Source organism: Gopherus flavomarginatus, chromosome 3 (genome assembly GCF_025201925.1).
Source record: "Gopherus flavomarginatus isolate rGopFla2 chromosome 3, rGopFla2.mat.asm, whole genome shotgun sequence".
Classification (NCBI taxonomy): Eukaryota; Metazoa; Chordata; order Testudines; family Testudinidae; genus Gopherus; species Gopherus flavomarginatus.
In genome coordinates this window covers 234654736-234678218 of record NC_066619.1, presented here as the reverse complement: position 1 = coordinate 234678218, position 23483 = coordinate 234654736, and the positions used below count along the sequence as shown (strand labels likewise).

General features: G+C 42.8%; 1 protein-coding gene across 2 annotated transcripts; it reads right to left on the bottom strand.

Moving 5' to 3' along the window:
• Positions 1–1352: 1352 nt before the first annotated feature.
• SGCB (sarcoglycan beta) lies at positions 1353–22310 on the bottom strand. 2 transcript variants are annotated; one of them, XM_050947948.1, is made up of 6 exons: positions 22061–22310; positions 10345–10554; positions 8888–9073; positions 8567–8758; positions 5954–6085; positions 1353–5310 (listed from the first exon to the last, which is right to left on the bottom strand). In XM_050947948.1, the coding sequence occupies exons 1-6, from the start codon at positions 22100–22102 to the stop codon at positions 5110–5112; spliced, it is 963 nt and encodes a 320-aa protein (XP_050803905.1). In that variant the 5' UTR covers positions 22103–22310; the 3' UTR covers positions 1353–5109. The 2 variants fall into 2 exon arrangements, with proteins under 2 accessions (XP_050803905.1, XP_050803906.1); XM_050947949.1 differs by lacking the exon at positions 22061–22310 and adding an exon at positions 10933–10991.
• Positions 22311–23483: the final 1173 nt, after the last annotated feature.

The following is a 23483-nucleotide window of genomic DNA, read 5'->3' as shown; positions in this document are numbered from 1 at the left end:
CTTAAGGTAGTGTATTATAAAATTCTTCACCTTTCTCCACTGATGTTCTTGCGAATAGGGTACTGGACTAGGACTCGGGAGATCTGCATATTGTTCCCAACTTTCCCAAAAGCTTGCCTCAGTTTCCTATCTATAAAATGGGGGACAATAATACTTCTGTACCTCACAGCGTATTGAGGATAAATTCATTAATGTTTGAGGCATTTAGCTACTACAGTGACAAGGACCATAGAAAAACCTGTCAATCTTGTTCTGATCTCTTTGTGCATGAATCTTTTATGTCCACTCTGTATAAGTCAGAATTAAATCAGTTTCAGATTTACATAACACAATCAACAAATTAAAACAATGTATAAAATTATATATTTGAAGTCAACTCTCTTAGGTACTACTCACCTCTTGGAATTGCAGTAAGATTATTTCTCTCAATAAACAAGACTTTTAAAGAAGGAAGGAGATCGTAAGTATGAACTTTTCTATGTTTTATCAGTCCAGTGTGCAGGTTTATGTATATCCAGTGTGACAATGGATGGTATTACCACTGAGATTTAGAGTTTCTAAAAGTGGTCAATTTCTAAAGCTATTTAAAGATAGCTCAGAAATCAGGTTATTACTAAGATTCAGATATTTCATATTCCATTTTTCATCTCTCCAGTTAGACCAGAGTAAGGTAGTAATATTATTATAACTTAAATCAACTATTGTTATTGTTTGATATCTCTGTGGGGATAGTAGATTTCCCAATGAAAGAACAATTCATCAAGAACTTCCCATCCCACCAGCAGTCAGAACTGTAATAGATACCAACACCGGTCTGCTGTGATTTGCTCTCTGACAATCCGGTAAAATTCAGGCAAAGGACCATAACTATGACCTTCACATAAGGCTTTGCCATAATATCTAGAAATAAATATATAAAATTATAATAATTAAGGACCAAAGAGAAATCAGAAAAATCTTAAATGTTTCTTTAAATAAAAAAAAACCCTCACTGCCAGTTCATATTAAACATTCTATTTCATTAAGAAAGTCACAATTACTTTGAAAAATGCACAGTCTGAAGTTGCTAAAAACTTATTTTCAATTTTTCTTACTTTTCTCACAGATGATCAGTCCATAGCGCAGCCACTCAGAAACTTGTGAACTACTAACATCAGGGACTTTTGAACTCCAATTTCCTCTACTGTACATACTTATCAGGGAGCAAAGTCTACCATTCATAATCTGACACAGATGTAGACTGATTCTCATGTTTTTAGTTAATAGAATACTTGTATCATCAGTAAACCAACAACATATTGTAAACTAAATTTAGTATATACTGTACTTCCAAAACAATTTAAAGCAGAGTCTAGATTTTTAGAATTTATTTGTTTCACTTCAAAAACATATGGATTAAAAACTCAACACTCTGTTTTACATAATGAAACAACAATCAATACAAATGCTGAGAATAACTTTTTTCGAGAACAAGAGGTTTTGGAAGTACATAACACTATTTTACACAGAGGCATGTAGTGTGTACTTCAATATTCCTAGAATCTCAAATGTATCTAGTAGTTAAATAAATACAGGAGCACACAAGAAATCTTCTACTTAAACAAAAACATCCAGAAAATATAAAACGGATGCAGTTAAAAGTTAAACCACAAATAAATGCACAACACAGGGTATATATGGCATCAATATTTTTTCAATTTCTGTAGTTTATGGAAGGCAATGATTATTTTTGCTAATTTTAAATTACAAATGGACATTTTAAACAAATCCAAATACATAATTTAACACTATTACAGGTTTTGAGACAAGTTCTTTCAAATGCAGTTTGCATTTAGTACCTCAGCGAGAAGAACTCAACATCCAGGTACTGTATGCAGTCATGTGGTCATGCACACAACTAGCCAAAATTATCAATATTAACCGTATAATGGCCACAATGCGCCCATACAGATTTCATATATACCTTTGCCAGAAAGTGCTGCTGAAAACTTTTTAAAATGAAACATCTATAAATTGAAGCCCATAAAGTATCAATCTGCCCTTAGTAATATGGAGTGAAAATACTAAAAGCTTTTCATCTTGTTTCTTTGCCATGTTGAGCATATTGAGAACACACAAGTTCTATATACCAATACCTAACACAGCAAAGGAATTTATGTTTCAGGGAAATGTATATTTTAAAGAATATTAATAAGGATAACAAACATCCACTTCTGTAAAGCAATTTAAGCTCCATGAATGTAATGTGCTGTCTATGTGCAAAATGTTATCAACATTTATTCCATGTCTGAAGTGAGTGAGACAATTACTTTCACTATTATGTTGGTTTTTTTTTAAACTAAACCCCTGGAGTAAAAATCATCTTGCTGTTGCCATCATTCATCCTAACATCATCTCCTCCCTCCTGTTTGACACACTCAGTTGTTGCATCATGTCTAAACGAAGGCCCCAGTCCTGCAATCAGTTCCATGTAGGTACACTCCCGATTCGTGCAGAGTCCCACTGACATCAGCAGGGCCCAGTGCAGGACTGTGATGGTCTTTTGTGACGTGCCTACCACACCTTTGGGCACTGTCAGTCAATAAAACTAGATTAGACTTTATTTATCTTTCCATAAGTACCACATTCAGTGGGGAAGTTAATGTGTAACATTTGTAAGCCTATTAGTACTAGAAATTTATTGTCTAGTACAGCTTGTTAATAACCATGCACAGGAAATCACTTACATGGTCTCCATTATTAAGATCACTAGTGGCTATTAGAAAACAACACTATTTCTAACTAATGGTAACAAGTATAAAAGCTTTATAATTAGCAAGTTTATCTTTTACATTGGAATACATTATTCTTGCTCCAAAAACAGTTAAGAGGGTTTTAGTAAAAGTTGCCATCATTCTCAAAGTGCAAAGGTTTCATTAATACCCCAATTCATCACGATACATAAGAACCTGCATAACTTTTAAGCATGTATTCATTTTATTGATGTTAAATTTAGGCAGATGCTTCCGTACAGTGCAGAATTGGGACCTAGATTACTGTCATGTTTAGAACTACAGAACATTTTAGAATTTAAATACCAGTTTACTTAGTAACAAATTTATATTTCTAGTCATTGTAAATAGCTACACTTTTTTTTAATTTAGAAAAGTAATGGTCTCAATCACTATGGCCTACAATAGTGTTGTTACAGTGTTTTGAATCATCATCTGTAGAATACCATAGAATATCTTTTATTAAGGTACCCGAGAAAAAGCTATGTTCCCCTAATATAGTAGAGAAAAGCTAATTTCAATACACCTTTGAAACACCTCACTTTAGCAACATAAATAAAATATATTATAAATACCTTATATAATTAAAAAATGTAGCATAACTAGGCTGGTACTTAGATATTATAACGCTGGGAGTTCAAGATATACTTCCGATAAATTCCAACTTTCAGAATTGCCAACTAAATATTTCAAACATGAAAAAAATGAATAATTCCGCTGAAACAATAAAACTAGTTAAAGAAAAAAACTAGTTAACTAATGTTGATGCATGGAAATATATTTCCACAATAATTCTGAATCTAGAGAATTTTTCTTTTTTTAAAAAACAGACATTGAAATGCACAGCAGAAGCAATTGAAAATTAAATAGGATTCTGCTGTAGACGCTTTCATTCAGGACTGCATAGCATATAAATGTTTGGGGAAATGGTCAAAATGCAAGCTAGTATGATAAAGGATTTTCCCATACATCTACATCCATTGGCCTGCTGTTGATACTGCTATTCCCAGTAGCAGAACTGATTCCATACACAATTTTTTTTATAGCTACTTAATGGCTTTCTATTGCTTCCTAAAAGTTTAATTCCCAATTTCTTCTCTAAGCTTCTGGTTGAATAAAGTATGGCACATCCTTACAAAGAAGCAACTTATTCTCCTAAAGAAAAAAAATACATATCTTAACAGTTGGGCAGCAAGCAGCTGCCATCTTTACTGAGTCACATTATAGATGTGCTCTGAAGCCAGAAATGTATTATCCTTTTATTCCTATTAAGAATTTGTTACTTTTGTTTCTATCTATGTGAATAGTTATTGTTCCGCTTTCTGCATTAATTTTATATTTACTACTACATGATCATGTATTTGAATACATGCTACTTTGCTACCCTCCAAAAGAAATAAAAAATGGGTTTTCAAAGTAGAATACAAGCTTCTAAATATCAAAGCAGATACAGTACAATAATTGACTGTCCCAGTTCTGCCTAAAATGTTGGACACAGATTTTATGTAATGTCTGAAGGATCAAATAAGTCAGCATATGCTTGTCTCTAATTAACTGAAAATAATCAAAAGAAAATTGTCAAGAGTTCATATTAGAGTCCAACAGTCAATATGCATCAACTGCAAATAAAAACTGAATCTATTTGAATATAGATTTCACTGCATTTATAGGGCTACAGTTTTGAAAGCTAGCCTCTGTTTTTGCATCTAAAGTGTAAGTATGGCTATTTGGAGATGGAGAAATGCTTACTTGGATGTCAGGTACAGATTGTCGCTACAAAGCAGTTATTTAGATGACTGACCTTTACTGCACTCTAACTAATTACTGGTGCAAAAATGAAGGTCTGGCTGAGGTGGGCTGAAAATCACCATATAACACATCTATATAAGAAGTCAGATTGCCTTTTGGCTCCTTCCAGTAGGGTTTATCTCTAAAGAACTGGAAAGATCCTTCCCAATTATTCCTTTGTGGTTGGTTTCCTGCTACTGCCATAAAGCTTGGCCCCAATGAAGCCATGCTGCCAGAGCGTCCGTCTTACCACAGTTATCCCATAGTCCGCTTCTTAAAGAATGATCTGCACAACCAAAAAGAGGCTCTATGGAACAAGTAACAGAGCTGCAAACTGTATTGCTTCTTCCAAGGAATCTCTGCAGAGCCAAAGGTGGAACAACGTGCATCCACACAACTCTACACCTCACTCCATGCAGATTCCAGCAACTATAAACATTACAATAAACTGTTGTAAAAACAGAAAGAATTGGCATGCAATTGTTTTATACACACAAATGTAAAAACGTAAATGAACTCTCATGACTGCTCTTGTCCCAGTACTTTGCGTTTAGTGTGTGGTTCCGCAAGGGTTGACTGAGGTTTGACAACCCATGTTGCGGGTCTTTACTTCAACTCGGAACAGAGTTCCATCTGCACACATACAGAGCTTATAGCGCAGCCAGTCAATATTATTAAACTTTTCCCCATAAGAACTTGGCAGTCGAGATGTGCTGAGCATCACAGTTCCATTTAAGATAATGCTGTTTTCCTAATAAAAGAATAATTATACAATTTGTTACTTAACAGAAGTAGGATGTTTATTTTCAAAAGAATGTAAACCAACAGCTTATTTTCAAAGCTACCCTAAAGATAATAATAGGTTATTAATTTGGTTTACATCTAAAGTCTTTGCATAAGAACTTTATTTAAAAAAAAATCACAAATGAATGTAGTGCTCACACATCTCACTTCTGACCCGTCGCATACCTTGCTATTCCACTCATAGGCCAATACCGAGTACACTACTCATTCTGCAGTAGTTAGATGTGGATGCACAATACAATGAGCCCACCAAGCTTATCTTCACTTGTGAACCAGAACAAACTAGACTTTAAACATCAATCTTCTAAAAGCTACTATTTTTCCCTCTTCCCCCACTTCACATCAAAAAGCATACACCATTAAATAATTACTAACTCAAAGTTTTTGAGTCATCATTTCAAAAGATGAATAATAAAATTATTACATTTGCTTTTATAAGGCTACAAATTAATTGAACTGCTACTAAACTATATTTTTATATTGAACTTACAGATTTGAATCCATCCACAAAAATGAAGAAGCCTAATTTTTTTCTTCTTGGTTTTAACATGGAACTATTAGAAATAATTTTGTCAATTTAAAATACTTACTGCCTTTAGTTCCATATCACCACCCATGCGAAACTCAATAGTTTTGCCCATGATGAAAACACCTTCATTTCCACGAACAATGGCACGTCCGTCAACCTTTATATTTAGGTCACTGGTAGCATTGCTGGTAATCTTAAAGGGAAAAAAATATGCAAGAAGAATGAAATAATGGTTAATACAGTTTTAAAAGTTCCATTTTTGCTTGTCTTTAAGTAGTTTTGTTAAATTAGTTCCCTAAATAATAGCTACACTGCTAAAAATTTGAATACAACGCTGTCAATGCATGATGCATATCCCTCTCCCTATGCCTTTCAAGTTTCTACAATTTTTTACTACTCTGAACAATCAGTCATGTCTAGAAACAAGGATTACCTATCCTGGAAAATTTGTGTCACAGTAAAAAGTTAAACTTTTTAGACCGTCAGCTGACTTACACTTCCGTATCACTTGGCTAGGATTAAGTACAAGAATTTCAACCATTAATACTAGAGCATAGGTTCCCAAACTTGGTTTATGGCTTGTTCAGGGTAAGCCCCTGGCGGGCTGTGAGACGCTCTGTTTACCAGAGCGTCCGCAGGTATGTCCACTTGCAGCTCCAAGTGGCCGTGAATGGTGAACCATGGCTACTGAGAGCTGCGAGTGGCCGTACCTGCGGACACTCTGGTAAACAAAGCATCTCATGGCCCACAAGGGGCTTATCCAGAACAAGCCATGAACCAAGTTTGGGAATCCCTGTGCTAGAGAATTTAGAGGCACATCTAAGTAGTTTAGGTGCCAAATTTAATCTACCTTGTAAGTCTCTCTTATTCTGAAGAGTGATTATATAAAAATGATTCCTCCTTACCCATCAGATCTGTTCCCTGTGTGTATTCAGAGTTATAGCTGTTTACTTAGGTACAAAAATAAGTTTACTTTTTATTCCTGTTAGTTCTGCAGAGTAAACATCACAGAGAGAGTGAGCTGGATTCTGTTCCTTCTTGTACATCATCAACAATTGTTCACTACATTCTAAGTATACAGCCAGTTACCTGTGTAAACCTACTGAAGGCAATGAGGTTTGTCTTAATGTGGCCTGCAGAATCTTTATTACAGATGGTGATGTGCAAGAAAGAAACCTCAGAGCCTGATTTTCAGATCGCATGTTGAATTTGTAATGCTGGCACTTGGAAAACATCTTTTTTACTAATAAATGAAGCACATTTGATCTGGAAGTCAAACTGACAAACACGGAACCCAGCAATGCCAATGTTGTTCACTTTTATGTTTAACTGCACATAAAAAATTGTTATAATGTGCTGGATAATGTCATCTGATTATTACAAATCTATCGCCAAGGAAAAGAAAGCAATATGTAAAGCAGGGGTGGGCAAAGTTTTTGGCCTGAGGGCTGCATCGGGTCTCGGCAATTGTATGGAGGGCCAGTTAAGGGAGGGGGTCATGGCCTGGCCCCCACCCCTTATCTACCCCCCCCCAGGACTCCTGCCCTATCCACCCCCCCCGTTCCCTGACAGCCCCCCCCCCAGGACCCCTGCCCCATCCACACACCCCCACTCTCTGTCCCCTGACTGCTCCTTGGAACCCTGCCCCTGATTGCCTCCCGTCGCCCCATCGAACCCCACCCCTTCCTGTCCCCCCCAGGATGACTCCCCCCCCGGGACTCCTGCCCCCATTCAACCCCCCTGTTCCCTGCCCTCTGGCCACCCCGACCCCTATCCACACCCCCTGACCAACCCCTCCCCCGAACTCCCCTGCCCTATATCCAACCTTCCCCCTCGTTCCCTGCCCCCTTACCGTGCTGCCTGGAGCACTGGTGGCTGGCGGTGCTACAGCTGTGCCACCCCGCTGGAGCCGGGCATATCATTGCCACCGCGCAGCACAGAGCACTGGGTCAGGCTGGGCTCTGCAGCTGCGCTGCCCAGAAGCTTGCAGCCCCATCGCCCAGAGCATTGCACCAGTGGCGGAGTGAGCTGAAGCTGCGGGGGAACAGCAGGGGAGGGGCCGGGGCTAGCCTCCTGGGCCAGGAGCTCAGGGGCCCCGCAGGAGGGTCCCCTGGACTGGAGACGGCCTGCGGGTCATAGTTTGCCCACCTCTGAGGTACAGGTTGGGAGGGGTGTGTGTGTGTGTGTGTGTGTGTGTATGTGTGTGTGTGTTATTTTTAAAGAACTGAGTTTTTAAAAAAAAATCTGAATTTCCCACAACCTCTGAACAGTAATTATACAACAAACTATTTCTGGACCACTTACTGTCAAAATCAATAATGCTGGTGCATGAACAAACAGGAAAACTCCAATGGCAAACAGAAAAATAAATTTGGGTATTCTGGACCTGAAATGTTAGGATGGTTAATTAAAGCTTAATTTATCTTAACTTATTCTCTTACTTGCAACAGTGTACAACAAAAAGAACATAGTTACTACGACTTTTCTTCAGGATCTTACTGTTTATATTTTGCGACAGTTACTTCATGACAAAATACTTTTTGGGTTATACTTCTGTATTTACTTGAATATGACCAAGTCACAACACAAACTACATTCCTACTTTGCAATAACAAACAATTCCATAATCAGCCTTTATATAACAGAAAAAGTGAGCTATTAAAATAGTTCATACCCTCTCCGTAGATGCCTTCTGTACATTCAAAATTTTCACTCCATTTGGCAAATGAAACTCATGAGTCTCATAGTCTGTGCTGAACAAAGTATTTTGTGTCCTCGGGTCAATAAATTCCATACCAATATCACTGGTAATGGAGGTTTTGTCCTTTTCAACACTAAGTTTTGTTGTTCCTTGCTGAAATACAATCTGCAGAAACAAATAATTAAAATTATTTTAAAACATGACAAAAACGTTTCTACTATAGTTATGATTAGTAATAATAACACAATTCCCCATATTGTTAACCACATATGTTCAACTCATGATGTAACTTACAGGCTGGTTATTTCCAGTGATAACCAAATCTTCATTACGCTTGCCTCCTACTGTACTTTTATACAATGGATGTATAACTCCCATGTCGGATACTTGTTTAAATCGCAGTAAGCCGCTCTCATGAAACTCCATGCTGTCACAACCATTGGGCCCAATACGAATCACAGCCCAGATGACAAGTGTGATCTAAAAGAGTAACACAAAGTTTCATATTTATTGTAATACTACAGATGCAGGAAAAACAGAGTGGTCAAAATACTTTTTTTTTTAAAAAAGGAGTGTTTAATTAGTTATTACATTTGAAATAACTTCAAGCATACAAATTATTTAAGTGCTAGAGATTTTTACAATGGGTGTGTGAAAGGAAGTTTGTTTTAAAATATTTTCCTTTGCTTTCTATGTTTATCCTTTCTTTCCATTGAAAGCACAGAAATGCAGTTAATCACAATATGTGATTATTTGTAAACCATCTGAAATATGATCTAAAATAGTTTGTAAAATATTATAAAAACCTACATTCTCCTTACACTTGAACATTTTGAAATTAAGTAATGTGGGTGATGGCTTGAGATATATTCTTGTTTGAGGTACTGTCTGTATCCTAAGCTAAATAAACTCAAGGGGAAAGGTATTTGTTAACCCAGGACAGGACACAATCAATTCTGAATTAAAAGAAAGGACCTCTCAGTGTTGATGGTATACTGAAATGCCTAAATATGAGGAGATGAGAAGCAAAGTGGGTATTAAAATAGTGAATTGCAGTAGCAAATCAGAGTGCAGATTGTACAGGATGAATTCTGAAAACTAATGTACAGTTCAGTTAGTAACTATACAACATTCCTGTGATCTGATGGGTTGAGATCACTTCATTGCATACATTAATTAAGAATAATTGTATTGAAAGTTGCACTGGTAATACTTCGCAATGTTTGTCATGTACAGCTCTGGGTGTGGGAATAACTAGAAGATTCCTGATTAATATTGGGGGCATAGGTTCGGTTGTGGTAGTGATACATGTGGCCTCTTAGATGAGAGGATGTAAAAATAAGATTTAGCATTTAAGCTCTTTGTGGAAGGAACTGTCTTTTTAATATCTGCAAAACATCTTGCAATGTTATGATGCTATTTTTAAAAACAACAGAGAACTTTGGGAAAAAATGGAGAAAAAAATCATTGGTCTGTTTAGTTATACTAAGAAAAAGAAAAAAAAAGATTGGGGACTTCTTGCTAATAAAAAGTCCACAACAAAACACCTTGAAATAATATTTTTGAGACTAAAAATAAGCAGGAAAGGTAGGAAAAAAATTAAAGTAATCCCCCTTAATATATTTTAAGATTGTGCTTTCCAAAGTATTCTGATCTATACTGAAGAAAGTTTATATTTATTTAATAAATACTCAATAAAAAGTAAAACAAGCATGCCCAAATATCACTTGCAGCCTAAGTGTTATACTCACAATCAAATTGATGACAGCCAAAATAAAAAGGAGAACAATCACACAAATAGCCAAGTTGCCTTTCCTGCCTCGTAAGCCTGTTTTATGGAGACGGTCTTCATCAATTGGGATATATCCAGCCTTAAAGTTACTGTTGTGTTCTTTATTAATGTTTCTCCGCTCCACAGCCTTCTCACGCATAGATTTCTTCACGGGGCCATTAGAACTTTGCTACAGCATGACAAAAAGCATGGATAAATGGTTATTTTGCAGGTAATCAAAATTTATAACAAAAGTAAGAGTCTGAACCAGTGGAATATTTGTCTGCTATCCCAATGTTTGGTTTATCTATTTTTAAGTAACACCAATACAGAAGTACTTTAAAACCAATTATAAAGAATTTCTCATTTTTTTTATAACAGTATCTATCAATCAGTGATGCTGTTGCAGTAACCAATTAAATTTCAGTTGTAAAGAATTTCATTATGTATTTACATTTTGGGACTGATACAAGATATGCTCCTTATATCTAACTGGATTATTTACAGGCACCCAAACATTTATTTTTTAGTTCCCTGTGAACTACAGTGTGAGTCTCAGTGGGTTTACCTAAGAATGTAGAAAAGAGTAATGGTACAAACCATAAAGTTGTCTTACTGGTTGTCCCTAAGACAGAAATCCAAAAATATTTAAAAAAAAAAATGTAAAGCGACACCATCAATTTAAAAAAATCATACTATTTCTTTACTAATTATATGTAACAAATAAGATTGCTCTAACTGAAAGAATACAGAAACATATCTTTCAGGATTTTTATTGTGTGCATTTGACAGCATTTTGTGCATAGTCAGTTTTCTCTGTTTCTGGGGGTCTCACTTCAGGAAAAGAGAAGAGAAAAAACATAAAACCACAAAAAACTGGTAGGGAAACTCATGGGCACGTGTCATAAACAGATAGCTAAGGGTTAATGACTCTTTCACCTGAAGCACCTGACCAGAGGACCAATCAGAAAACCGGATTTTTTCAACTCTGGGTGGAGGGAAGTTTGTGTCTGAGTCTTTTGTCTGTCTGCCTGCTTTCTCTGAGCTTTGGAGAAGTAGTTTCTACTTTCTAGTCTTCTGTTTCTAAGTGTAAGGACAAAGAGATCAGATAGTAAGTTCTATGGTTTCTTTTCTTTGGTATTTGCATGAATATAAGTGCTGGAGTGCTTTGATTTGTATTCTTTTTGAATAAGGCTGTTTATTCAATATTCTTTTAAGCAATCGACCCTGTATTTTATCACCTTAATACAGAGAGACCATTTGTATGTATTTTTCCTTTCTTTTTTATATAAAGCTTTCTTTTAAGACCTGTTGAAGTTTTCTTTACTGGGAAATTTCAGGGAAATTGAGTCTGTACTCACCAGGGAATTGGTGGGAGGAAGAAATCGGGGAGATCTGTGTGTTGGATTTGCTAGCCTGATTTTGCATTCCCTCTGGGGGAATAGGAAAGTGCTTTTGGTTTCCAGGACTGGGAACGGAGAGGGGGAGTCACTCTGTTTGGATTCACAGAGCTTCTGTCTGTGTATCTCTCCAGGAGCACCTGGAGCGGGGAAGGGAAAAAGGATTATTTCCTTTGGTTGTGAGACTCAAGGGATTTGGGTCTTGGGGTCCCCAGGGAAGGTTTTTCAGGGGGACCAGAGTGCCCCAAAACACTCTAATTTTTTGGGTGGTGGCAGCAGGTACCAGGTCCAAGCTGGTAACTAAGCTTGGAGGTTTTCATGCTAACCCCCATATTTTGGACGCTAAGGTCCAAATCTGGGACTAAGGTTATGATATGGTGTGCAGTGGTGGGATAGACAAAATCCAGAAGCCAGTAGGAATATTATTTTTTTTCTTTTCTCTGCTAAGGGCTTTTTAGCAGAGAGAAACAGTTTGGTTTTAAAAGGGAACCAGAGAGAATTTTTATTTTCTGCTCTCTCTGGCAGTTTGTGGCTTGCATCTTAAGCAAGAAACCATTAAGGTGCTATTAAGAGTCTTTTGTCACACAATAGCACTCCCATTGAGAGTCATTACCAGCACTATATATATGCAAATAAAGTGGTTTTTCAGGTTTACTTAACATTGAAAATTAGCTAAAGGCACTGTTGCTAGGCAGACTTCAGGAGGCAACAGAGAACCTGCAGTTCAGAAGATAAACACCGGAGGGCACCCCAACACAAGAAAACAGGAATCATGACTTCTAAGGCAAAAATTGAGGCCGAAGAGCAACTCAAAGAAGCTGAACACAGGCGACAACTGGAAATAAAACAAAAAGAGATGGAGATTAAAGAAAGAGAAGAACAAATCAAACTGGCAGCCTACCAAAGAGAACAGGCAGCCAAAGAGGCAGCACACAAAAGAAAACTAGAATAAGAAGAGGTGGCCCACCGAAGGAAACAAGCAGAAGAAGAGTTGGCCCACAGAAGGAAGCAAGAAGAAGAAGAGGTGGCCCACCGCCGAGAAATGGAAAAACAACAAAAAGAAAATGAAGAGAAGGAAAAACAGAGAAAACATGAACTGGACTTGGCAAAAGCTGGGCTGCATGTGCCAGCCAACCCTAACAACCCGGCGCCAATTATTGCTCCACAGCACAGGAAATTTCCCACCTACAAGGCAGGGGATGACACCGAGGCCTTCTTGGAAAATTTTGAAAGAGCTGTCTTGGGTACAGCATCCCCGAAGACCAGTACTTGGTAGAATTAAGGTCACAGCTCAGTGGACCCTTAGCAGAGGTGGCAGCTGAAATGCCTAAGCAGCAAATGAATGACTATAAACTTTTTCAAACCAAGGCCAGATACCGAATGGGGATAACCCCAGATCATGCCCGTCGGCGCTTCAGAACCCAAAAGTGGAAACCAGAGGTGTCATTTCCCAAACACGCCTACTACATTGCAAAAAACTATGAGGCCTGGATAACAGGAAACAACGTTCAAACCTTGGAAGAACTGCACCTCCTCATACAAATGGAGCAGTTCTTGGATGGTGTTCCTGAAGACATCACACGGTACATACAAGATGGAAAACCCAAAGATCTCGCTGAGGCGGGGGAGATTGGAGCCAAATGGATGGAACTGGCAGAAAGCAAGAAAGCTACTGTCAAGGGGAACGATTACCCCAGGGGGCACACAGACCATAAACCCTACAACCGAGGACAGCCAAAGACCCCACATACCACCCAAGTAAAGCCACAGACACCCTACCCTTCCACCTCACCAGTCTCCAGTAACTCACCTCAGCCCAGTGACCCATCAGATGGAAGATGCTTTAAGTGTAATGAACTGGGACATATCAAGGCCAACTGTCCAAAGAACACCATGCGAGTGCAATTCATTACACCACCATCACACCAAAGATCCCCAGGCCCGGATGCCTCTCAAATACCCTTGGAGCGAAGGGAAAATTTGAGAGTGGGCGGAAAGAAGGTTACTGCGTGGAGAGACACGGGGGCACAAGTGTCAGCTATCCACCAATCCTTCGTTGACCCCAAATTCATCAACCCAAAGGCCAAAGTTACAATTTACACCTTCATGTCACAAGCTGTAGACTTGCCTACAGCTCAACTGCCTGTCCAGTAAAAAGGCTGGTCAGGAATGTGGACTTTTGCAGTCTATGACAATTATTCTATCCCCATGCTACTGGGGGAAGACTTGGCCAACCAGGTGAGGCGGGCCAAGAGAGTGGGAATGGTTACACGTAGCCAAACCAGGCAAGCTTCCAGACCCATTCCTGTTCCTGAACCGTCCACAGACGCCCCGTCTGGGTTACCAGAGACCCAGACAGAGGTAGTGGATCCAGATTCCATGCCAACCACTGAAACAGCCACAGCACCTCCAGTCCCAGGCCCGGAACTGGAACAGCAACCAGCACCAGCCATTGCAACCCCATCTTCAAACTCAACGCCAGTGGGCGCCAGCGAGCCACAACTGGCAGAAGCAACAGACAGCCATACCCAAAAGGCTCAGCCAGAGCCTGAAATACCCTCAGGTGCACCAGTGGAGAGCGGTTCACCAGCAACGGAAACAACCCCATCACCTACATCGCTTCCAGAGGGACCAAGCCCAAGTCCACAGTCTGAGGAAGAACTGGTGACCCCAGCCTCAAGGGAACAGTTCCAGACTGAGCAGGAAGCAGATGACAGCCTTCAGAAAGTGTGGGCGGCGGCACGGAGCACCCCACCGCCTCTCAGCTCTTCTAATCGATCCCGGTTTGTTATAGACCAAGGACTTTTATACAAGGAAATTCTTTCTGGTGGACACCGGGAAGAATGGCAGCCGCAAAAACAGTTGGTGGTTCCAACTAAGTACCGGGGGAAGCTCTTAAGCTTAGCCCATGATCATCCCAGTGGCCATGCTGGGGTGAACAGAACCAAAGACCGGTTGGGGAAGTCCTTCCACTGGGAGGGGATGGGCAAGGACGTTGCCAAGTATGTCCGGTCTTGTGAGGTATGCCAAAGAGTGGGAAAGCCTCAAGACCAGGTCAAGGCCCCTCTCCAGCCACTCCCCATAATTGAGGTCCCATTTCAGCGAGTAGCTGTGGATATTCTGGGCCCTTTCCCAAAAAAGACGCCCAGAGGAAAGCAGTACGTACTGACTTTAGTGGACTTTGCTACCCGATGGCCGGAAGCAGTAGCTCTAGGCAACACCAGGGCTAACACTGTGTGCCTGGCCTTAACAGACATCTTTGCCAGGGTAGGTTGGCCCTCCGACATCCTTACAGATTCAGGGTCTAATTTCCTGGCAGGGACCATGGAAAAACTGTGGGAAACTCATGGGGTGAATCACTTGGTTGCCACCCCGTACCATCATCAAACCAATGGCCTGGTGGAAAGGTTCAATGGAACTTTGGGGGCCATGATATGAAAATTCATCAACGAATTCTCCAATAATTGGGACCTAGTGTTGCAGCAGTTGCTGTTTGCCTACAGGGCTGTACCACATCCCAGTTTAGGGTTTTCACCGTTTGAACTTGTGTATGGTCACGAGGTTAAGGGGCCATTACAGTTGGTGAAGCAGCAATGGGAGGGGTTTACGCCTTCTCCAGGAACTAACATTCTGGACTTTGTAAGCAACCTACAAAGCACCCTCCGACACTCTTTAGCCCTTGCTAGAGAGAACCTAAAGGATGCTCAAGAAGAGCAAAAGGCCTGGTATGACAGACATGCCAGAGAACGTTCCTTCAAGGTAGGAGACCAGGTTATGGTCTTGAAGGCGCAACAGGCCCATAAGATGGAAGCATCATGGGAAGGGCCATTCACGGTCCAAGAGCGCCTGGGAGCTGTAAACTACCTCATAGCATTTCCCAATTCCTCACTAAAGCCTAAAGTGTACCATGTTAATTCTCTCAAGCCTTTCTATTCCAGAGACTTACAGGTTTGTCAGTTTACAGTCCAGGGAGATGATGCTGAGTGGCCTGACGGTGTCTACTACGACGGGAAAAAAGACGGTGGCGTGGAAGAGGTGAACCTCTCAACCACCCTGGAATGTCTGCAGCAGCGACAAATCAAGGAGCTGTGCACTAGCTTCGCCCCATTGTTCTCAGCCACCCCAGGACGGACTGAACGGGCATACCACTCCATTGATACAGGTAATGCTCACCCAATCAGAACCCCACCCTACCAAGTGTCTCCTCATGCCCAAGCTGCTATAGAACGGGAGATCCAGAACATGCTACAGATGGGTATAATCCGCTCATCTACCAGTGCATGGGCATCTCCAGTGGTTCTGGTACCCAAACCAGATGGGGAAATACGCTTTTGCGTGGACTACCGTAAGCTAAATGCAGTAACTCGTCCGGACAACTATCCAATGCCACGCACTGATGAGCTATTGGAGAAGTTGGGACGTGCCCAGTTCATCTCTACTTTAGACTTAACCAAGGGGTACTGGCAAGTACCGCTAGATGAACCTGCCAAGGAGAGGTCGGCATTCGTCACCCATGCGGGGGTGTATGAATTCAATGTCCTTCCTTTCAGCCTTCGAAATGCACCCGCCACCTTCCAGAGGCTGGTAGATGGTCTACTAGCTGGACTGGGAGAATTTGCAGTTGCCTACCTCGATGATGTGGCCATTTTTTCAGACTCCTGGCCCGAACACCTACTACACCTGGAAAAGGTCTTTGAGCGCATCAGGCAGGCCGGACTAACTGTTAAGGCCAAAAAGTGTCAAATAGGCCAAAACAGAGTGACTTACCTGGGGCACCAGGTGGGTCGAGGAACCATAAACCCCCTACAGGCCAAGGTGGATGCTATCCAAAAGTGGCCTGTCCCAAGGTCAAAAAAACAGGTCCAATCCTTCTTAGGCTTGGCCGGCTACTACAGGCGATTTGTACCACACTACAGCCAAATCGCTGCCCCATTGACCGACCTGACCAAAAAGACCCAGCCAAATGCCGTTAAGTGGACTGATGAGTGTCAAAAGGCCTTTACCCAGCTTAAGGCGATGCTCATGTCTGACCCTGTGCTCAGGGCCCCGGACTTTGACAAGCCATTCCTAGTAACCACAGATGCATCTGAGCGTGGTATAGGAGCAGTGCTCATGCAGGAAGCAACAGATCACAACTTCCATCCTGTCGTGTTTCTTAGCAAGAAACTGTCTGAGAGGGAAAGTCACTGGTCAGTCAGTGAAAAGGAATGCTATGCCATTGTGTACGCCCTGGAAAAGCTACGCCCATATGTTTGGGGACGGCGGTTCCAACTACAAACTGACCATGCTGCACTAAAGTGGCTTCATACTGCCAAGGGGAACAACAAGAAACTTCTTCGTTGGAGTTTAGCTCTCCAAGATTTTGATTTTGAAATTCAACACATCACAGGAGCTTCTAATAAAGTTGCTGATGCACTCTCCCGTGAGAGTTTCCCAGAATTCAGTAGTTAAAAAGTGTTCTTAAAATGTAGAAGTCTGTTAGTTATATACTTAGTAGTATATGTAAAGGTGCATGTGTTGTAGTAATCTGTTTATTTTAAAGTTCTAGAAGGAAATCGCCGCCAGTGAGCTTCCCCACTGTCTGCAATTTGGGGGGCGTGTCATAAACAGATAGCTAAGGGTTAATGACTCTTTCACCTGAAGCACCTGACCAGAGGACCAATCAGAAAACCGGATTTTTTCAACTCTGGGTGGAGGGAAGTTTGTGTCTGAGTCTTTTGTCTGTCTGCCTGCTTTCTCTGAGCTTTGGAGAAGTAGTTTCTACTTTCTAGTCTTCTGTTTCTAAGTGTAAGGACAAAGAGATCAGATAGTAAGTTCTATGGTTTCTTTTCTTTGGTATTTGCATGAATATAAGTGCTGGAGTGCTTTGATTTGTATTCTTTTTGAATAAGGCTGTTTATTCAATATTCTTTTAAGCAATCAACCCTGTATTTTATCACCTTAATACAGAGAGACCATTTGTATGTATTTTTCCTTTCTTTTTTATATAAAGCTTTCTTTTAAGACCTGTTGAAGTTTTCTTTACTGGGAAATTTCAGGGAAATTGAGTCTGTACTCACCAGGGAATTGGTGGGAGGAAGAAATCGGGGAGATCTGTGTGTTGGATTTGCTAGCCTGATTTTGCATTCCCTCTGGGGGAATAGGAAAGTGCTTTTGGTTTCCAGGACTGGGAACGGAGAGGGGGAGTCACTCTGTTTGGATTCACAGAGCTTGTGTCTGTGTATCTCTCCAGGAGCACCTGGAGGGGGGAAGGGAAAAAGGATTATTTCCCTTGGTTGTGAGACTCAAGGGATTTGGGTCTTGGGGTCCCCAGGGAAGGTTTTTCAGGGGGACCAGAGTGCCCCAAAACACTCTAATTTTTTGGGTGGTGGCAGCAGGTACCAGGTCCAAGCTGGTAACTAAGCTTGGAGGTTTTCATGCTAACCCCCATATTTTGGACGCTAAGGTCCAAATCTGGGACTAAGGTTATGATAGCACGTATAACTAAAAATAGTTTTAACTTATTGTTTTGAACTGACTATATTTCAAGGTGATAGTATCACTTTCATTGATATTACTGGACGGCAAATTAACAAGTAGGGAATGCTTTCATATAAAGTATTCCAGAGATAGAAAGTGGAAGGGTTACAAGACTACCATATTCTGCATCTAAAAATTCTGTGCCAAAAAAATAAAAATTCTGCACACAATATTTTAAAATTCTGCAAATTGTATTTGTCAAAATAACACTACATAATCATACTAGTTTCAATTATTTTGGTAATTTTATTTCAAAATACTTGTTAGCAAGTATGTCTGTAACATTACAGACACACACAAATTCCCCCAGGAGTAGAGAGTTAAAGAAACCCCTATGACAACCCTGTTCCTGTCTCTCTGCCCCCTCTCCCCCCCAGAGCCCAGCTGGGGGGGGGTCAGATGCTTACAATCCCTCCCCTAGAGCCCAGCCACATTGCCCAGCCAATACACTCCCTGCCCTCCAGAGCCCAGCCATGGGGACCCTCAGCCCAGATACCTGCACCCTCTCCCCCAAGCCCAGCTGTGGGCCTCTCCCTTGCCCAGATACCCACACCTCCCCGCCCCCAGAGCTAAGCCATGGCTCCCCCAGCTCAGACACCTGCCTCCCTCTGCCCCAGAGCCCAGGGAACCAGAGGGAGAAACAGCCTGAAGCTTGGTCCCAGGTCTGCATGCTGTCCTGCACACCACTGTCTCCTTCCCTTAGGGCGTGCTGGGAACCCTCTAGCTCTCTCTCCCTCCCACCAGTCATGTCTTGTCTTGTATGTGTGAGCTGGGTTCTGCTGAGTTCAGCACATTTCTGTGGGGGAAAGGAAATTCTGCATGTACAATATTAATTTCTGCAAAATTCTGCATTGCGCAGTGGCACAAAATTCTCCCAAGAGCAATGTTGCAAGACTGGGCACATAGTGACTTCTTTCTCTTTTCAGGCCACATCTAATATTACTTCCATGGATGACGAACTATGAGGGCATGTCTCTCTCCCCTCCCTCATCACCTTTACCTCTCAGAGACAGATGATGACACTCCTTAGATCATTTAGCCTCCACTACTCTGAGCGAGAATTCAGATAACCAGACTGAAACTTAGCCTAAGTCATATTTAAACATGGTCAACCAACCACCGCACTAGTACAAATTAAATAAAATGAAGCATATGATCACAATTCTATTTACAATAAACTACATTACATAGCTGTATACTGATTTATAAACTGTGAGTCTGAAAGACATTTTACTCATATGTTGAGATGTTACAACAAATGTACATTTTATTAACAAAATTCAGACTGTGAATGGGAAAACCTTCTTTCCCTATTACATAGATATATAGACACCATTCCTACAGGTGAATCTGTATTCCAATGTACAGTTTTAATGAGTATCTAAATTTCTGTCATTTACCCCTACCAACAGCTGGCACTATCTATAATGAAGTTCTATTCTACCATGGCAAAAAGCTATTATTTTTCTTGGCTGCACACATTGTGAATGGTCATCCTTAATTTTTCAAAGAAATTTAATGTGAGAGGCTTGATACAAAATGTAGTTCTTTCACTACATTTTAAATCAGTCTTGCCTGCAGGGCCAGTGCAACCATTTAGGCAATGCAGGCGGTCGCCTAAGGCGCTGGCATTTGGGGGGTGCCATTTTCTTTGGCAGTGACCACGGCAGCTGAATCTTTGGCCGCCCTGGTTGCCTCCGGCATTTAGGCAGAGGGAGCTGGGGTAGGGGAGCGCAGGGAGGGCCGCCTGCAGCAAGTAAGGGGGGGGGGACGGCACACAGGGGAACTCCCCGCCTCAGCTCATCCCTGCCCCGCCTCCTCCCCGAGCACGCCATGGCCGCTTCACTTCTCCCGCCTCCCAGGCTTGCAGTGCCTACGCTGATTGGCATCACAAGCCTGGGAAGCAGAAGTGAAGCAGCCACGGCGTGCTCGTGGTCATGCACGGAGCAGGGGTGAGCTGGAGCGGGGGGGGGGGGTGCCTCAGGGTGGAGGGTGGGGAGCTGCCACAAGGAAGGCGCCTCAGGGTCGTGGGGGAAGAAGTTATGGGGGGGCCCCTCCAGGTGGAGGGGGGGAGCTGCCATGGGAGGTGCGCCTCAGGGTGGGGACGTGGGGTGGGCACAAGGTGGAAGTTCCCCTAGGGCGCGAAACATCCTTGCACAGGCCCTGATTGCCTGTGCAATTAGATGGGGACCTTAGAGAACTCAGTAACCCAACTGCACAATGATAATCGAAACTTTTCAAAGAATCAAGATCAATTAAAAATAGAAGTGAAAACTTAAAAATGTGTAGTCCTTTGAAGAATATTTTACTACAAACTGGAGTCCCTTTATAAAAAATCTTGTATTTCTAATATTTTTTAGAGGTATTTAAACAAGGAGGTGAGGTGCGGGGTGGGTAGTGTTAAAAAACCTCCCAGACCTTTACACATAATAAAGCAAAAATACCGCTAAAAAAACCTCCCAAACACTGCTGCCAACTGCAAGCATTCAAAAATCAAGAATCAGGTCCTGTAAAATCATGAAATTTTTAAAATCTAATTATTTTTAAGTCAATCAATTTTTCATTATGTTATTTGTCTTCTGAGTTCAGGTTTCCAAGCTATTCTCTGAAACCATAAGGACTAGAAACTTACTTTAAAAAGAAAAAAAAAAAGATGAGATGCTCAAGAAATCAGAGGACTCCAGAAGCTTGGACTTTTAACAAAACCCCCAAATATGGAAAGTTTGCTGCGTTATAACCCTACTGATCCCAGTATATGAGAGAGAGGTCACAGTTTTCAAGACTGAAAGGCAAACTTGTCCCTTCCATCAGCAGGAAGATGGTCCAGAAAAAGATTTTACCTCACCCACCCTCACAACTCTGAAACCTTTTCAGATCACCTTGAAAGGAAAAGGCAACTGTGAAAGGGTTTGCTTGCAATGAATCTTGTCATGAAACAGGCCCTCTGAATTTTTCTTTAATTTTAGTATATTTGAGTAACAGAAAATCAGTGTGCAAAGAAAAACAACACCCTCCAGCCCCCCCAACACAACCTCACCACCACCCATTGATCAAATGCCAAGGGCAGCAACTTTAAACACAGACAACTGGGCTGTAATTAGCTTCTCCCCCCAGCAGGGAAGAGCTGGTTTTCGCTATCCCAGCCCTGGTTTTTAATACGCGGGGGAGGGGAGGGCACAGTGCAGACGGGTTTCGCCCCCAGCGCCGCGCTCACGGCTCTTTCAGGCGGCCCGGCGCAGAGCGTGGAGACAGGCGGCCGCTCAGCGCTGGCTTTTCGGCTCCCGCAGGCGCGGGGCTGCGCCCGGTGCTCGGAGCGCTGCGCGGGAGGCCGGGCTCGCACAGCGCGCGGGCGGAGCAGGGGCTGGCTGGAGTCCGGCCTGGGGCAGGCGCGGGGCTGCGCCCGGTGGTCGGAGCGCTGCGGGGGAGGCCGGGCTCGCACAGCGCGCGGGCGGAGCAGGGGCTGGCTGGAGTCCGGCCTGGGGCAGGCTCAGGGCCGGGCGCTCCTCTGCGGCCCAGGGGGCAGGCTCCGGGCCAGGCTGTCGCGGCCTGGGGGTGTTTATGCCGCTGGGAGCCTCGCCGGCACAGACAGCCGGGCTCAGAGCTCGGGTCCCCGAGGAGCCACGGCTGGGGGCGGTGCCGGCACAGCCGCCTGGGAGGGGCTCGTCCACGGCCGCTTTCCCTGGGGCCCGGGCTCCGCTGGGGCTGTTCCGCCCATGGCGAGGGAACCGTGGAGGCGGCTGTCCCGCGCGCCCCGCCGTATGGGGGCCGGGCACAGACCTGTTCCGAGGCGGCTGCTGCAGCTCCCGCTGCCGCCGCCATCTTCGTCTCCTGCCACTGTGCTGTTCTTGTCCCGCCCAACGTGGGGAGACTAGCGCCGCGCCAGCCGCCTGTCGCCGCTCCCTGTCCTGGGCTCGGCGCCTCCCGCCGGCCTGGGCACCCGGCGCTGCTGGTGTCCGGCCTGAGCTCTAGGGGGCAGGGTCGGGAATTCACCCTGCCGCTCCCAGACTCCCAGAACAGCCCCCCAGGGGTGACCCTGGCGGGGAGTGTGTGGATGAGTCTGGCACACACCCTGCCACCCCGAAATGCAGCCCCCCGACCAGTGACGGAAGAAGCATCAGCTTGTGCTGAAGGGCTTGTGGAGAGTGGGAGTCAGGAAGTGTGGGCCAGATTCCTTGGTCTGCCACAGACATTGGGTCACTTTCCCTCTTTGAGTCTCAGTTCCCCATGAGTAACCTGCACCACAGATTGGAGATTTTCCGTGGCAGTGCTCGGTTGGGGCCCGTGTGCGCAGTAGTTGTTGTGTCGTGCCGTTGGCACCTCATGTAGCGCCTGCACCACCCAACCCATTCAGTTCCTTCTCAACTGTCTCGCTGTAGAGGGAACTCAGTGGCAGTGCTGCCTCTTTCTTTTTTCTCTCTATAGAAATATTTAGATTAGTTGTAGTTTAGTAAGTCTAGTTTACTTAGTTAGATACTGTTCTTTCAAAAAAAAGTAATTTTTGTCTTCCTCAGTCTTTCTCTGTTGGGAAACTTTTAACGGCCACGATGCCTGGCTCGCCTGGGTTTGTGTGCTGTGACTCTTGCCATGAGGCGATGCCTGTCTCCGACAGCCACTCATTGTGTGTCTGTTGTTTGGGGGCAGATTCATATCCCTCAAAAATGCGCCACTGTAGCAACCTGTAAGCCAGGGTATGACATGACAGAGATCGTAGAATCATAGGACTGGAAGGAATCTCGAGAGGTCATCTATTCTAGTCCATCACCTGCACTCATGGCACGACTATATTATCTAGACCATTCCTGACAGGTATTTGTCTAACCTGCTCTTAAAAATCCTCCAATGATGGAGATTCCATAACCTTCCTAGGCAATTCCAGTGTTTAACCACCCTGACAATTAGGAAGTTTCTCCTAATGTCCAGCCTAACCCGCCCTTGCTGCAATTTAAGACCATTGCTTCTTGTCCTATCCTCAGAGGTTAAGAAGAACAATTTTTCTCCCTCCTTCTCCTTGTAACAACCTTTTATGTACAGTAACTCCTCGCTTAACGTTGTAGCTATGTTCCTGAAAAATGCTACTTTAAGCAAAATGATGTTAAGCGAATCCAATTTCCCCATAAGAATTAATGTAAATGGGGGAGGATTAGGTTCCAGGGAAATAAATATATATACACATACACACATATGCACAGTATAAGTTTTA